General features: G+C 38.2%; 1 protein-coding gene across 3 annotated transcripts; it reads right to left on the bottom strand.

Moving 5' to 3' along the window:
- Window positions 1-1,062: 1,062 nt before the first annotated feature.
- Window positions 1,063-15,709, bottom strand: LOC131945193 (collagen alpha-6(VI) chain-like). 3 transcript variants are annotated; one of them, XM_059306221.1, is made up of 17 exons: window positions 15,531-15,709; window positions 14,907-14,963; window positions 14,172-14,282; window positions 12,503-12,744; window positions 11,718-11,880; window positions 11,258-11,440; window positions 10,485-10,714; window positions 10,099-10,255; window positions 8,104-8,286; window positions 7,716-7,733; window positions 6,989-7,209; window positions 5,784-5,946; window positions 4,559-4,735; window positions 3,872-3,889; window positions 3,003-3,182; window positions 2,195-2,392; window positions 1,063-1,559 (listed from the first exon to the last, which is right to left on the bottom strand). In XM_059306221.1, exons 1-17 carry the CDS (start codon window positions 15,604-15,606, stop codon window positions 1,342-1,344), a joined length of 2,595 nt encoding a protein of 864 aa, XP_059162204.1. In that variant the 5' UTR covers window positions 15,607-15,709; the 3' UTR covers window positions 1,063-1,341. The 3 variants fall into 3 exon arrangements, with proteins under 3 accessions (XP_059162204.1, XP_059162205.1, XP_059162206.1); XM_059306222.1 differs by having other exon boundaries at window positions 14,172-14,267; XM_059306223.1 differs by having other exon boundaries at window positions 14,172-14,240.
- Between the last annotated feature and the right edge of the window lie 1,522 nt (window positions 15,710-17,231).

Genomic DNA, 17,231 nt, shown 5'->3' with positions numbered 1-17,231 from the left:
GTGTGTTCTTGATGTATAGCAATATCACTAACATAAATAGCCGAGTTTGTCTAAAAAAAATATTATGTTGCCTGTGTACATTTGTAAAATAAGTTGAACAGCTTGGATTTTCTCCCAGGATATCTTTATATATACTGATGCTGCTGTATAATTATTGCAGAAACACCGAAATGTTGATGTAATTGTATGCCTAGACAACTAAAATGCGATATAATATATTGTATGGTCGCTTCTATATGCAGATATAGCTTTAAGTCACACAGCTGGTCTATGATACAGCTATATACAATGCAGATATAGGCCTATACTGTACTTCTGTCCCAACATTATTTTGTCCATACCGTTTAGTTCAACAAATGCTTATTTAAAGTAAAAAACAAGTGAAGAAAAAAAATTCTTTATATGTACATAAGTAGATTGGCTGTTATTTTTATAAAAGAAATTTTTACCAACATCCTGTGATAGTTGATTGTATATAGAAAATCGATGGTGTAATCTGGTTAAATACTCAGTGCTATTGTACCATTTTGTTTTAAATTAATAGACTTATGCACACATCGGGTTGACTAGTCTATATTTTGTACAATCCAACTCTGTTGATTTTTGTTTGTTTTTTATAAATATAAAATTTCGACGTTATGTTTGTCATACTTTTAAAAAAGCCGCGTATTAAAACAAGCCACTACATACATTTTATACATATATTGTTTTTCTTAAGTTGAACTTTCGTCATTAGAATTGCAACCAATTACATATAAATCCAGATCACAATGAAGGTCTGTATGTTTTGTTTCAAACTGGTATATGACGTCACGTGTGTTAGTTGTAGATATGACGTAACATGTGTTATTTGTAGCGAGGAATTGTCAGCATATGACGTCACATGTGTTATTTGTAGGGAGGTATTGTCAGCATATGACGTCACATGTGTTATTTGTAGGGATGGATTGTCAGTATATGACGTCAAATGTGTCATTTGTAGGGAGGTATTGTCAGTATATAACATGTACGTGTACAGCACACCATTAGAAACTACACAAACAACGACTGAGGCCTGTAGTTCAGTGGTAATGACTGTTTATTGAACATTATTAGGTGCAGATCTGGCTGATAGTGAAAAAAACAAACATTGAACAATGTATAATACAGATCATACTCCGCGTATATGTTAAGCAATGTGTGATTAGTAAACGGTGATAAAGGTTAATCGTATTATCTTTTAAAATAAAAGTTAAATCATATCACAATTTAAAACAAGGACAGATTTAGAAAATATGAATATATAGTGTAAAAAGGTAGCCTGATTTAATGATACCGGCACAAGTCAAGACCATCATATATCTATTTACTACTACTGAAGGAGAAGCCGTAGTTCTTGGTGCAGTCGACGTTCGACTGGATTTCGCAGACTCGTTGAACCGTGTCGAACCTCAGCCCGTCAGGGCACTCGTACACGTAGCTTGACCCTGCGGCACACGTGATGAAGCGGGAGCACTCGTTAGGGTCGGGGTAGACGCCGTTTTCGTGCAGGTTAAAGGTGGTACATACCTTGCTAGGGTCTGGGGAGGAATGTGTTAGTGGCAGTGTTAAATGTGGCACAGACTGACCATGCTCGGATTTTGTTAGTGGAAGTGTTAAATGTGGCACAGACTGACCATGCTCGGATTTTGTTAGTGGAAGTGTTAAATGTGGCACAGACTGACCATGCTCGGATTTTGTTAGTGGAAGTGTTAAATGTGGCACAGACTGACCATGCTCGGATTTTGTTAGGGGAAGTGTTAAATGTGGCACAGACTGACCTTGCTCGGAATTGGTGGCATTGAGATATGGGTATAAGATGTACATCGTAATAGCGGCTTCAACATAAGAAAGTGTTTTTTCCAGTTTAGACTAAGTGGAGTGTCGAATCAGTGTCACTATGGGGCGCTGGTCACGGATGCCCCCGACTTATCCTTTTACTGTATGAAGTGCTCGTCAATACTGATTTGTTGTGTGTAAATTAGCCCAACATATCGAGTTACTGTGCTCGTAAACGCAATCCAGGTATTCACATCCTTTATAAGCCTTATAGGCCGCTATTTCTCAATTAAAATAATTTTTTTAATAACTGCCAGATCAAATTATCTTTTTACAAGCTAAAATAATTAAAAAACGTACCTCGAAAGAGTTTTTGTGATTTCAGTGTGAAACTTACCGATCTTTTGCCAGTCATGGCAAGTAGTGGAGGTCACGTGACTCCCGCATTTCTTGAGCTGTGGGTCAAACGACTGAAACGTCGGGCAGTTTTCTATGGTGGTGTCCTGACTGCTACAGTTCAGGTACAGGTTGCAGTCGTAAGGGTGAGCGAACAGCCCGTCCCCCCACACGTTGTATTTGCAGACGTAGGAGACATCTGAAAAGTAGACGCGTAACTGTTGTCATGGAAACTGGATAATGCTACAGTTAGACTGATTTGTGAAAAAGTAATATTTAGTTTTTTTTAAAAAGAAAATTACAGATACAAGATGGACTCACATAATTTCTTTTTTTTAAGAACATAACCTTAATTGATATTTAGTGGAATCATATCTAAACGATGACATATGTATCAGTAGCTAGAATTTATTTACAGAGTATCAAAAAACTACCCTAACAGGCTAGGATGAGTCTCCTTTCGGCTGAAACGAAAATCCGATCTGAATGTATATTTTGGTTATTTGTTGACTATTTAGTGTATAAACCAAGCAAGTTTACTACAACCTACTGAACAGCCCCATACCTTCATGAATTATACCTTAGTCTACTGCCGTAGCCCTATGCCTGCAACTGTATCCCCAGAGCTAGTGCAGCAGCTTTATATCACTATTCATTATATCATTATATCTTCTACCATAAACCGTTTTCCCACTTCAACAACCCAGTCAATCCAAAGCTATAGAAAATCGTAACCTCTTTAAAATCCTAACCCCTTTTAAATCCTAACCCCTAGTGAATCTAAATCCCTTTCATCGTGCCGCCTTTACCTGAAATGTTGCACCAAGCCACGGGCGAGGGCTGCACGCATGACTTGTGCTGAGCGTCATAGATGAGGCCGCTGTCACAGGTTACAATGGTAGTCTTGTTGTCCTTACAGATGACGTACTTCTCGCACGTGTAGGGCAGTGAGTAGTAGCCGTCAGCCCAGTCATTATCCACGCACAATTCTGGTGAGGTAGTTAGTGAGGTGGGCAGTTTAGAACAATGAGGTAGTCAGTGAGGTGGTCAGTGAGGTAGTCAGTGAGGTAGTCAGTGCAGAACAGTGAGGGGGTCATTGAGGTGGTCAGTGGGCTGGTCAGTGATGTGGTCAGTGATGTGGTCAGTGAGGTGATCAGTGAGGTGGTCAGTGAGGTGGTCAGTTTAGAACAATGAGGTGGTCAGTGAGGTGGTCAGTGAAGTGGTCAGTGGAGAACAGTGAGGGGGTCAATGAGGGGGTCAATGAGGTGGTCCGTGCTGTGGTCAGTGAGGTGGTCAGTGAGGTGGTCAGTGAGGTGGTCAGTGAGGTGGTCAGTGAGGTGGTCAGTGAGGTAGTCAGTGAGGTGGTCAGTGAGGTAGTCAGTGAGGTGGTCAGTTTAGAACAATGAGGTGGTCAGTGAAGTGGTCAGTGAAGTGGTCAGTGGAGAACAGTGAGGTTGTCATTCCCCATTTTATTAATTGAAAGGAATTTACGTTTTTAAGATTGAATGATCATAAAGCAACTGTCACAATAAATTTGAACTTTAAAAAAATGGCATGTATACATTGCTTAGAATAACTCGTATTTAGATTTGACCTAGGATGTAGTTACTAAAACAAATGCTCCATGGCACTTAAGTTTATGTAGTCTTCAGCGACGATAGAAAAATGAAATTCTTACCTCTCACCACGACATCCACTGTAACAAAACACAAATTGGGTAGTCATTAATAATTAGAAACACAAGTTTTGCTCTTCGAAATGTAAATGTTTTTGTTCAAAATTCTACCATTAAAAACTCGACTTATAGCCTACTCACGTCTTCCCCAAACTTTTTTATTTTTTTTATTTTTCTAGACCCCAAAACACTTATGGATGATCATATAGATTGCTTGAGGGATTAAAGTTCGGACAAATATTTCAGGAAACTCACCACCGTTTCCTCCTGTCCCACTTTTGGGCGTCACAGGGCGCGGAGGGGTGGGGGATTGGCGTTAAAGTAAAAAACTCGTAACATGTAGGCCTACTTATCCAATTGAAAATTATAAAATTGTAGAGCGCTATTGGTAACAGCAAATCGTAAATTCAAAACTGTTGAGGGGGGGGGGGTGATGTTGACACACTTAGAAATCAAATCAAGCGACACCCGACCCAGTAACGCCACGGACTACACCTACTTTGAAAGTGGTTATTTGACTTATAACGAAACATAGAAGATAAATACGAATTGTATTTGTACTTGTCTTTAACTTATGAGGTAACTAACACTGTCTGTTTTATAACTAACGACACAGAAATACGCGCTAGTATCATCTCTTACATTTGCAGATAATTTCGTTCATATATACGCGCTAGTATCATCTCTTACATTTGCAGATAATTTCGTTCACAGCCTGCACAGTTGTATCGAGTTGAGTCAAGTTTGTGACTTGTAGAAAATTGTCGTTGGTCATCTCTTTCAGCAGAGTCTCATTAACATCAGGACCGTAACCGACTGCTATGATCTGTATGCCACGGCTCCTTACAGCTCTTGCGGCTTCCGCAGCTGGAGAAAGTACAAGTTATTATTAATATAATATCTCGGGCTATAGGATGTTTGTAATGTTTTGATTGAATTACATACAGCTGGTTTACATCAATTAGCCGATACCTCCCATTATCATACAGTTAAAGCAGGCGTAGACGACATGATTAGGTTTAAGGTTAGAGTTTTAAAGCTAAGGTTTGACGCTAATCATTATTGTCGGTATTAGTTTTACGCAGATATAGGTCTATTTATTGAATGCTTATAGTTGCTTAACTGAAAAGTTCCGAGTTCGGATGGATGAGGCCAGATACCTGGAATCTAGGAGAGAAACTTAGAAGTAGGATGGACAAAAGCTATGGAAAGAAATCCAAAAGAAACTTAGAGGTAGTAGGATGGACAAAAGCTATGGAAAGAAATCCAAAAGAAACTTAGAGGTAGTAGGATGGACAAAAGCTATGGAAAGGAATCCCAGAGAAACTTAGAGGTAGTTGGATGGACAAAAGCTATGGAAAGAAATCCAAAAGAAACTTAGAGGTAGTAGGATGGACAAAAGCTGTGGAAAGAAATCCGAGATAAACTTAGAGGTAGTAGGATGGACAAAAGCTATGGAAAGAAATCCGAGAGAAACTTAGAGGTTAGTTGGATGGACAAAAGCTATGGAAAGAAATCCGAGATAAACTTAGAGGTAGTAGGATGGACAAAAGCTATGGAAAGAAATCCGAAAGAATTTTAGAGGTAGTAGGATGGACAAAAGCTATGGAAAGAAATCCAAAAAGAAATCAGGCTGAAATCAGAGTCAATGCGCATAACATGTTAAAGCGTACTATTTAATATTGTTTTTAAGGAAAGAAGAAGAAAAAGGGTCAGTATGGGATTTGTAGGCTTTTACAATATTGAACAAAAAATCTTCATCTTAATCAAATTTAGCTCCAAAATAAAAACAAATATTGTTTTTTTCCCAGTAACATTTTGTATTCGAAATGATAGCAGGGTTATACTGTACGATCATACATACATGGTAACCAAACATAGACGTACCTGTTGTAGTGTCGAGCATACAACGTACCTGTTGTCAGGTTTTTAGATGTACCGTCGGTCAAAATAAGAATAATCTTGACGGAGTTGGCCCGTCCTCCGTTAGCAATGCTGAACATGTCTTGATCAACGACTGTTTTCAAAGCAACGTCAAATTTGGTACCACCATCCAGGAACGGTGTGTCTCTCAAACCCTGCATGGTTGGGTTTACATTAACAAAATAGGCATATACCACTGTGTTATATAATAAAGCCTTTATACACACACACACACACACACACACACACACATATATATATATATATATATATATATATATATATATATATATATATATATATATATATATATATATATATATATATATATATATATATATCTGTTACATTTTTTCGAGTTGCTCCAAAAATATTTCCACAATATATTTATCACCTATTCGCCATCTCAGACTAGCTTCTTCTTTTACCACCTCGGCACACCTTGTCACCACATTGACTTACCATGTCACCACCTTAACTTATCATGTCACAACCTAGACTTATCATGTCACCATCTTAACGTACCATGTCACCACCTAGACCTATCATGTCACCACCTAGACTTATCATGTCACCACCTTGACTTATCATGTCACCACCTAGACTTATCATGTCTCTACCTAGACTTATCATTTCACCACCTAGACTTATCATGTCACCACCTAGACTTATCATGTCACCATCTTGACTTATCATGTCACCACCTAGACTTATCATGTCTCTACCTAGACTTATCATGTCTCTACCTAGACCTATCAGGTCACCACCTAGACTTATCATGTCACCACCTACACTTATCATGTCACCATCTTGACTTATCATGTCACCACCTAGACTTATCATGTCTCTACCTAGACCTATCAGGTCACCACCTAGACTTATCATGTCACCACCTAGACTTATCATGTTACCACCTAGACCTATCATATCACCACCTACACTTATCATGTCACCACCTTGACTTATCATGTCACCACCTAGACTTATCATGTCACCACCTTGACTTATCATGTCACCACCTTAACGTACCATCTCACTACCTAGACTTATCATGTCACCACCTTGACTTATCATGTCACCACCTTAAATTATCATGTCACTACCTAGACCTATCATGTCACCACCTTGACCTATCATGTCACCACCTTGACCTATCATGTCACTACCTAGACCTATCATGTCACCACCTTGACTTACGTCTTCTAGCTCCGTTTTATTTTCATATTTCCCTAGATGAAAAACCACTTGGGCCGAAGAACTGTAGCTGACGGCAGCGAACCGGAAGTCCGTCGGCCCGACATCGTATCTGTCGATGACATCCGAAGCGAACTTGAGCTGAACATCGAACCTCTCCCCGTACATACTCTCAGAGGTGTCCAGCAGGACTACTACATCGGCCACCTTCTTACAACTTGTGCCTGATCAGACGCAGTAGTCATGTTTACATGGGACCCAAAGATTTACATTTGCTATAGATAAATAGACTAATCTTCAACACAAATGTTAAGGCAATATTTCTTATGGCTCGGAGACCTGGAGGGTTACCAAAAAAAAAAACAGACAGGCTACACACAAATTGATGTTTACGACATATCTTCAAGATACGACGGCCGGACCAAATGTCAAATGAAGACCTGTGGCTAATCAAAACAGGGACATTACAGTCTGAAAATAGCGCTAGACAGGAGTCCCCAGGGGGAAGAAAAAAGTGGGCCGGCCAAAGAGAAAACCAGTTGAAGATGAGCCAAGGACTGCCGGCTTTACTCCCCTGGGGCAACAAATGATTAAGTCGAGTCGTATGTAAATAGAGCTTCGGACGTTACTGTTTCCCATATTGTACATCAAAGAATGATAACATTTCTATAACAGCTACCAGCTAAGTTGACGGATTAATAGAATGGAATGTATATTTAAATTTTCTTACCACCTGGCAATTTCGAAGCTGAAAAAAAAACATAGTTGAAAATTTAATACGTTTTATTATCCACTCTTTGAGGGTAAATAAAAGAAACTATTTACTTAAATCAAATTATCGAACTTTAGATTTTTTTTGCCAAACATATTTAACTACTTTTATCTATCCAAAACAATCACATACCCAGCTTTGCTTTGATAATTGTAAATTTTATTGAACTGAGTTTTTCTACTTATTTCGTACAATTTGAAAATGACTTAAAATGTAGGCCTACTTTTCTCCAATTTAGCCAAATCGTATCTGTTTATTATTTGGCATCTCCAAGCCAACCCATTTATTTATAACAAAGATTTAACGGTAGCAAAACTAAAATTTTGGAAGTCTAAATTTTACGTACCTTCGCAAACCCTATCGTGAACTTCATCAAGGTGTGTATGGAGTTGACTAGAATCGGACGCGTTAAAAACATTCTTGGGATCTCCCGTGATTTCCTCTAGCTCCGTCAGATTAGCCGAGCTGCTCACTCCAATGGCGATGATTTGGATGCCTCTGTCTCGTATGTTGATGGCGGTCTTCAGTGCTGGGGAAGTAACTCAGGTGTTTACTTTTATACTGTTACAAGTATAAAAATAGCCTGTCACAAGGGGCTAATAACTCAGGTGTTTACTTTTATACTGCTACACGTATAAAATAGCCAGTCACAAGGGGCCGATAACTCATGTGTTTACTTTTAAACTGCTACACGTATAAAATAGCCTTTCACAAGGGGCCAATAACCCAGGCGTTTACTTTTATACTGCTACACGTATAAAATAGCCTGTCACAGGGGCCAATAACTCAGGTGTTTACTTATATACTGCTACACGTATAAAATAGCCTTTCACAAGGGGCTAATAACTCAGGTGTTTACTTTTATACTGCTACATGTATAAAATATCCTGTCACAGGGGCTAATAACTCAGGTGTTTACTTTTATACTGCTACATGTATAAAATATCCTGTCACAAGGGGCTAATAACTCAGGTGTTTACTTTTATACTGCTACATGTATAAAATATCCTATCACAGGGGCTAATAACTCAGGTGTTTACTTTTATACTGCTACATGTATAAAATATCCTGTCACAAGGGGCTAATAACCCAAGTATCTCATACTGCTAAACAATATCCACCAAAAACCAAGAAAATGTTATACAATGGTGTTGTTTGAAGTGTTATTTGACATCTTTTTGAAAGTTACCTACGGCGACAATTAGAGTTAAACGTGATTGTATGTTTGTTTAATCTTCAATTGATTTGATTTTATCGTAGCCCTACAAATACATCAACGTACAGTTTGACATAGACCTAACTTTCTGAAATAGACATATGACAACACACTAACTTACTGTCTCTCACAGACCTATGACAACACACCAACTAACTGTCTGACACAGACAACACACCAACTTACTGTCTGCCACAGACCTATGACAACACACCAACTTACTGTCTCTCTCAGACCTATGACAACACACCAACTTACTGTCTGACACAGACCTATGACAATATGACAACACACTAACTTACTGTCTGCCACAGACCTATGACAACACACCAACTTACTGTCTGACACAGACCTATGACAATACACCAACTTACTGTCTGACACAGACCTAACTGTCTGACACAGACCTATGACAACATACCAACTTACTGTCTGCCACAGACCTATGACAACACACCAACTTACTGTCTGCCACAGACCTATGACAACACACCAACTTACTGTCTGACACAGACCTAACTGTCTGACACAGACCTATGACAACACACCAACTTACTGTCTGACACAGACAACACACCAACTTACTGTCTGCCACAGACCTATGACAACACACCAACTAACTGTCTGACACAGACAACACACCAACTTACTGTCTGACACAGACCTATGACAACACACCAACTTACTGTCTGACACAGACCTATGACAACACACTAACTTACTGTCTGCCACAGACCTATGACAACACACCAACTTACTGTCTGACACAGACCTATGACAACACACCAACTTACTGTCTGACACAGACAACACACCAACTTACTGTCTGCCACAGACCTATGACAACACACCAACTTACTGTCTGACACAGACCTATGACAACACACCAACTTACTGTCTGACACAGACCTAACTGTCTGACATAGACCTTACTGTCTGACATAGACCTAACTGTCTGACACAGACCTATGACAACACACCAACTTACTGTCTGACACAGACAACACACCAACTTACTGTCTGACACAGACCTATGACAACACACCAACTTACTGTCTGACACAGACCTATGACAACACACCAACTTACTGTCTGACACAAACCTATGACAACACACCAACTTACTGTCCGGCATGACACTGTCATCAGTGATTAAGATGACGATCTTAGCTGTACCGTCCCTGGCCCCAGCTGCCGGTGAAAACATACCCTGGTAGATAATCTCTTTCAGTGCCTGGGTTGTGTTTGACCCAGTTGATAAGTAAGGTGAGTTCACCAGAGCCTGGAGAAAGTGTAGAGTTAAATAGCAGAGCTGGGGTCTATATGTCTTACAGAACAAAAAAAACGTATTTGAACGTTTTTGTTATGTATTTTGCTTTTGTTTCTTTAGTATTTCATTCCAACCTTGATTTTAAGGCAAATACGGTCTTTAAATTAAAAAAAAACAGTTTTCAATTTTTTTGGAGATTACTGTAAGAAGTATGTAAATCAACTTTCTATTTATTTCTTACACTAGTAAGCGATTCGTGGTCGCTGAAGTTCTTCAAGTCGAACCTCTTGTCGATCTGAGTTCCAAACACAATGGCACCGAAACGGAAGAACAACGGGCCGAGGCTGAACATCTCCGAGAGATCGGCTGCAAACTGTTTCTCAAGCCCGAAGCCAGTCTCATGCCAGCTGTCTGAGGAGTCTAGCAGAAAGATGATGTCTGCAGAACTGGTGCAACTTTTTCCGGCGGAGACTTTGAAAAAAAAAATCGTTCACATTATTCAATGTATTTGGTAAAAAAACTATACAATAGTTATGTTTTTTTGGACAGACAATAGCATAAACAGTATGTTTAGTCAATATTTTTACGGTTTCTTTTTTTATTACATAGTATGGATGTTGTGGCATTTGTAAAGCATGGACGCATGGATTACTGCATATAAATTATTAACACCGTCAACGTATGCATATTTAGCATCGTCAACTTCAGCACACATAGCAATGTCAATCTCAAAAAACTTAGAACTACCGACGTAGTCACATACCCGAGCTACTTTGGCCATACGGGTAGTGTGTAAGGTGCGGGATAAGGGAGGTGCCCGCGGTGATGTGGGGTTTGAATAAGAGATGTGTTAAGTGTTGTGTTAGTGATGTGGGGCATGGATGAGAGATGTGTTAAGTGTTGTGTTTGCGATGTACTACAAGGGGTGTGGGCAGAGGGCTACTAGCGATGTGGCCGACGCGATTGATGTAGTCGCTGGTCACATCGGTTCGTCCACCACAACCTCGAACTTACGTTGGCAGACCTGCTTCTGGACGTCGCTCTGTTTGCTTGGCAAGTCGTAAAAGCTGGTGGCGTTGATGACGCCAGAAGGATCACTGGCGATGTCCCGTCTCTCTTCAGCAGAGACCTTTGTCCCGACAGCCACAAATATTACCTGCACACCGCTACTGTGTAGGACTTTGGCGCTAGTCCGGGCTAGAGAGAGGGGGGGGGGGGGTAAAACAACTTTTTTATTGCGTAGATATTTTTTTATAGCAAAACGACGTATTTTGTAATACTAATTATTATAGAGGGTCTTACACATACAATTTACACACTTACATATATATATATATATATATATATATATATATATATATATATATATATATATATATATATATATATATATATATATATATATATATACAGGACGTACAGTGAAACACTGCCAATAAACTATCCCGAGACGAAAACAAGAGTAGTAACTTACTGCCGTTAGGATCGTGTGAACCGCCGTCTGAGACAACAACGAGAACTTTGACGGCCGACCCCCGTCCACCGTGAGAGGTGCCGAACAAATTGTTCTCGACCACAGTCCGTAGGGCCTTGGTTGTGTTGGTGCCCTCCTCAAGGAATGGCGCCCCCTGTATGGCCTGTAATATAGGGAGGGAGAATACTTTGTCATTTACTGAGTTGGTGATACCTTTACCTATGTATTATAAAATAAACAGGCAAACAAAGTTTATTAATTAGTGAGTGCTTAAATAAACGAACAAATAGATTAATGAATGAAGAAGTAGGGGCATTCCTACATAAAAAAAATAATTTAAGATAATGGGCGATATTGCTACGCAGAGTGGCCGCCCCTGCCTTTAAGAAAATATTACCCAATTCTCTGTGGCCCCACCTACCGGCGCTTTCTTAACAATACGGCCCATTAATTAAATAAATGAGTCATTTATATATATATATATATATATATATATATATATATATATATATATATATATATATATATATATATATATATATATATATATGTATATATATATATATATATGGTGACAGGACAAATGATCTCCGGACAAATGATCTCAGGACAAATGAACTCAAGGACAAATGATTTCACGGACAAAAGTTACCTGGACAAAAAATATTATATATGTTAGTGTGTCTGTGTGTCTATGTAGCAGATGGTTCAATTAAGATGAACGAGGCATAAGTATACAATTTGCTTTCGTAAATAGCCAAAAAACAATCAAAGATGGATCTCACCTCTCTTATTTTCTGTTCTGTTGTGTATGTGTGTAGATCGAAAACCTTGACCACCTCACTACTGTACACCACAGCCCCAAACCTCGTCTTGTCGTCTGCAAGATCGAACAGTGCCGCCAAACTGGCAGTGAAGTCGAGCATCGTTTTGAAGTTCTCGGACGTGAGGCTCTCAGATGCGTCCAGGAGAAAGATGATGTCCCTTTGTTTGTCATCACAGGTTGTACTAGGTGCGTTTGTTGTACCTGGCAAGTTGAACTCAATTTAATTTGTAATTTATTATTGATTTATGCCATTTGGTATTTAATGATGGATGCATGTAGAACGCGGACCGTTGCATACAATGTGGGTCAAGGCTTATAAGTCCCCAAGAAGTGGACAGAAGAAGCATGAAAGTTTATTAACAAAATTATTTTTTCTTTTGAAACAGTAAGTAAATTTTAATTATATGCATCTACCTTAACATATAACTTCGATGTGCATGATTAATTATTTGTATGGAAAACAAAGCTTGAGTCCTATGGAAATAAAATAGTGCTATATCAGAGCAGAGGCGTAGTGACCTATTCCAGCGCCAGGATTGGACTATCAATTTTGCGGCTATTCTCTCCCATATATATATATATATATATATATATATATATATATATATATATATATATATATATATATATATATATATATATATATATATATATATATATATATATATATATATATATATATTCCTGTCTATGAAAAAGCGCCCCCCCACCCTCCCAGATGTAATGGTTTGTGGCGCTTCTTACCAGTTACTATCCCGTAACAGTTTCTTTCTCGGTGATGTCAAATTGATGTAGAAAACAGTTACATCAGTGAATAAAACCTTGAAGTTGTTTATTTTCGTAACTTTGACTGTGTATAATTCGACACATCAGCTTAAAATGAGCTTTTAAATTAATGTTTCTACCACTTTTGGCGTCCCCTTAGTGTCGGCCGCCCCGCCCACATACGACTATCTTCATTGATCGGAGATCAATTAAATTAAATCTAAAAAAAATCAAAATTACAACAGCAAACACGTTACTGAAACTACGAATTAAAAGCTATCATGTTATGTACCCTAACTATCACATTTTTATTAACTCATCGCAAAGTAGATCTACAGCCTATTTCTTGGCTGACTTATCGGCATGTGCGAGGCTCTTATTTTGTGTGTTAATTTTAGCTCCTGTACATCTGCTGTTGTATTATTCCTGCTGATATAGACCGTCAACCACGTACAGGTCTATCGTAATTAACAAGTGTAGTCGTTGCTTGTGTTGTCAGGCTCAATATTCAGCCATCCATCTTTTATACGGGAGGTTGGCCTACATACAGTGGTACTTAATGAACATATTACATAAATACCTCGGATAAATTTTATTAAAACAATATAAAAACACAATGGATAAGAGTAAAACTGCCTCCAAAAGATGAATGAGCAAACTTCAAATAAAGAATAACTGTTTTTTTACAATAAAAAACTTAGCTTTTAAAACAGGTAAAACTCCGTTAATATTGTTATTGCAATTATCAGTAAAGAGTTGTGTGAGCAATACAGAGATCTTACCAATACCGTATCACTAAAATAAAAAATTATACGTGTAAGTGTATTTATGTATTTATATGTACATATCTTTAGCACGTGTACCTGAAGCACTTGTCGCTGAAGGTTTAGTATTGACAGCTTGACTCGAAGACGAAATAGATGAACTTGCAGCTGTTGACGTAGTATTGACAGCGTCACCTAAAGCAGTTGCATCTTAATAAAATTATATTAAATATTTAGAAGCAAAGTTGTATTAGCTACAATGTTTATTAAACATTTTACACAGGCCGGTAGGAAAGTTAACACAAGCCAGAGGCGTAGCAAGGGGGGGGGACGTAGGGGGAAATATGTTCCCGGGCGCCGACCTTAGGGGGGGGGGCGCCAAATTGAAAGTTTGAGGGGGGTGCAAATGAAAACTTCGAGGGGGGGTGCAAATCGAAAGTTTGAGGGGGGTGCAAATGAAAAGTTCGACGGGGGGGTGCAAATCGAAAGTTTGAGGGGGGGGGGGGAGTGCAAATAAAAAGTTCGAGGGGGGTGCAAATCGAAAGTTTGTACCCGGGCGCCGGGAGGGGTCGCTACGCCTCTGACACAAGCTGCTAGATCCTTGCTATTCTATACTGATAACACAGTAAACACGTTTTCTAAAAAATTAATAATAAAGACTAAATAAAAAATATTGTTTTTAGTTACCTTTCCTCCCGTCTGAGGATTTCGATTAATTGCGTCTAAAGATAAAATGCGCATTTGTTTTCTCTATGTCTATCGTTCATATATGCTTAGATTTGCTTGTGTGAGATAGAATGTTGTTATAAGTTAAAAAGAAACTATCAAACTCACTTTCTTCATCAGCATCCAGAATATCTTGTGATAAGGAACTTTCTGACAAATCATTTTCTTTTTTAAACAAAAGAAATATTAATTACTCAATGTACTTACAATCTACATGTTTACATTACATTTAATATACACTTGACATCTGCATTTGCACATCACATCTGACATATAAGCCTACATTACATCTACATGTGTACATGACACCTGACATACTTTACATATGTATATGTACATCACATCTGACATTTACTTAACACCTACATGCCATTACCACAATTACATCAACTTGGCATCTGAATAGCGTCATCACATTTTGCGTTTATGTGACATTAGTTTTCTACCAAGAGTCCCATTAACTATTTCACACATGTTCCTTATACCCAAATCTACATTAAAAAATGCAACGATCCACGGGTTTCTAAACCTAGTCTTTATGTAACAAATATCAATAGCTTTATAAGTTTAAAAAAAGAGAGTAAAACAAGAAAATAAAACAATGTATATTTAGTAAAAGATTTTATAATGTGCGATAGATTCATGAAGAAAAAAAAGGTTTTATAATAATATTGAAAGAAAGATAAATAGTACTATTTATTAACCAGCAAAGTTCGACCTGACATAACTTACCGACAATGAAGGCTGAAGTTAGAGTTAAAACTAGCAACAATACCGGCAGACTTCGATTCCACATACTTGAAAGCATCGCGTCCTTCGTTATTGAAACAATACGCCAAATGTTTGATGAAAAACCTGAAGAAACGACTTAGGAAAACTGTGCTAGACGTAGAACGAGTGCTCGCTTCCCCAGTTACCAGAGGAAGTCAGCGTAAAGTGAGGCTAGTGTCTTATTTATAGCGATGGCTGGAGTCGACTGTATTTGTGACGAGTCAAATCACAGTGGGATGCCAGTCAAATAGTCGAGGGTTATCAGGAGGGTCGAGTTTTTGCCGAGTTTTAGTTTTTTTTATTCTAAAATCACGATAGGGTGTGAATATGTGTGTATGTGTGTGTGTGTGGGGGGGGGGGGGGGGGGGGGGCTGGTAGTGATAAGTAAAGGGTGGGGGGGGCGATTTTTTCGTTTTTATAAAACTATTGAAAAAGTATGAGTTTTGCCCTGAAATCATTTGTTTCCGTTCATCGTACTTAGAATAATGAGTGTGTGTGTTCATCATGTAGTTAGCGCCACGTAAATAAATAGTATTTTAGGGACGTCAAGATTTTCCTCTTTATCCCTCCCCTATCGTCAAAAATAGCCTGACCCCTCCCATTAAAATTACGTCACCACCACAGCTGACCACTTCGATCAAGCATTCAATTTGCAGTTGAAACAGCGATAACTTTATAAAATACTTTTTACTTAGCTCCAACCCCTACCCCTACCACCACCCCCTACCACCCACACCACCCCAAAAGTGTGACGTAGTTTATGGATGAGCCCTTTCTCTGCAACGAGAATGTAAACTTGACATATATGTTAAAACATCTTATTAGGGCTATAAATAGCATCTTTTGCTAAAATTTCACATTTAATCAAATTCAGTCCTTCAAATCTTTACATTTTGTTTTCTCCATCAAAACATGTTTTCTAGGACGTGGGACCACGCATGTGTCCGTGTTGACTTAGTAATTAGCACGTGCAAGACTTGATCATTTGTTGGCGTCGTTTCAGCGAATCTAACGAAACTTGTTTGATTCGTGATTAAAGATAAAACATACATGAAAACTTTTATACTAAAACGTTTCAAATGCACTAAAATTAAGGAAAATATTTTAAAATGTCTTTAGCTAAATAGTTAAAGTGTGGTCGCTCGAAAAATATATTTAATGCAGTTTAGCAGCTATCAAAGCTTTGCATGTATAATTAAAACAAATTATGATTATTTTCGTATTTCAGTACTTTTGAAACATTGATATTATAAAGAGTTTTATTTTTCATATAATAAACTTACTAGTGTAATTTAGAACATCTTTAAGTTTTAAAACAAACAATACAATACTAATTATTTCAAAGTTGATCAAATATTCACACCACTGACGGATACTGACATCACTGACATTTACACTGACACCATTAACTTATAAACTGAAACCACTGACATTTACACTGACACCATTGACTTATAAACTTACACCACTGACATTTACACTGACACCATTGACTTATAAACTTACACCACTGACATTTACACTGACACCATTGACTTATAAACTGACACCACTGACATCTACACTGACACCATGTAAAAGTGTGACCACACTATAAACGTGACGTTTTGCCGATTTGTGTAGAATAAGAGAACCACTCTAACATTTTAAATAAAATAAATC

Source organism: Physella acuta, unplaced genomic scaffold, assembly GCF_028476545.2.
Source record: "Physella acuta isolate Inbredline_101_S28 unplaced genomic scaffold, ASM2847654v3 ptg000531l, whole genome shotgun sequence".
NCBI lineage: Eukaryota > Metazoa > Mollusca > Gastropoda > Physidae > Physella > Physella acuta.
This window is presented reverse-complemented; position numbering and strand designations above follow the sequence as displayed.

Excerpts from the sequence above, each read along its gene's own strand:
- LOC131945193 (XM_059306221.1), bottom strand. The coding sequence starts at position 15,606 with ATGCTTTCAAGTATGTGGAATCGAAGTCTGCCGGTATTGTTGCTAGTT. Across the intron at positions 11,881-12,502 it reads CAGAACAGAAAATAAGAGAG|GCCATACAGGGGGCGCCATT; the intron begins GTGAGATCCATC and ends CCTATATTACAG. Across the intron at positions 8,287-10,098 it reads TGACAGTGTCATGCCGGACA|CACTGAAGACCGCCATCAAC; the intron begins GTAAGTTGGTGT and ends TTACTTCCCCAG.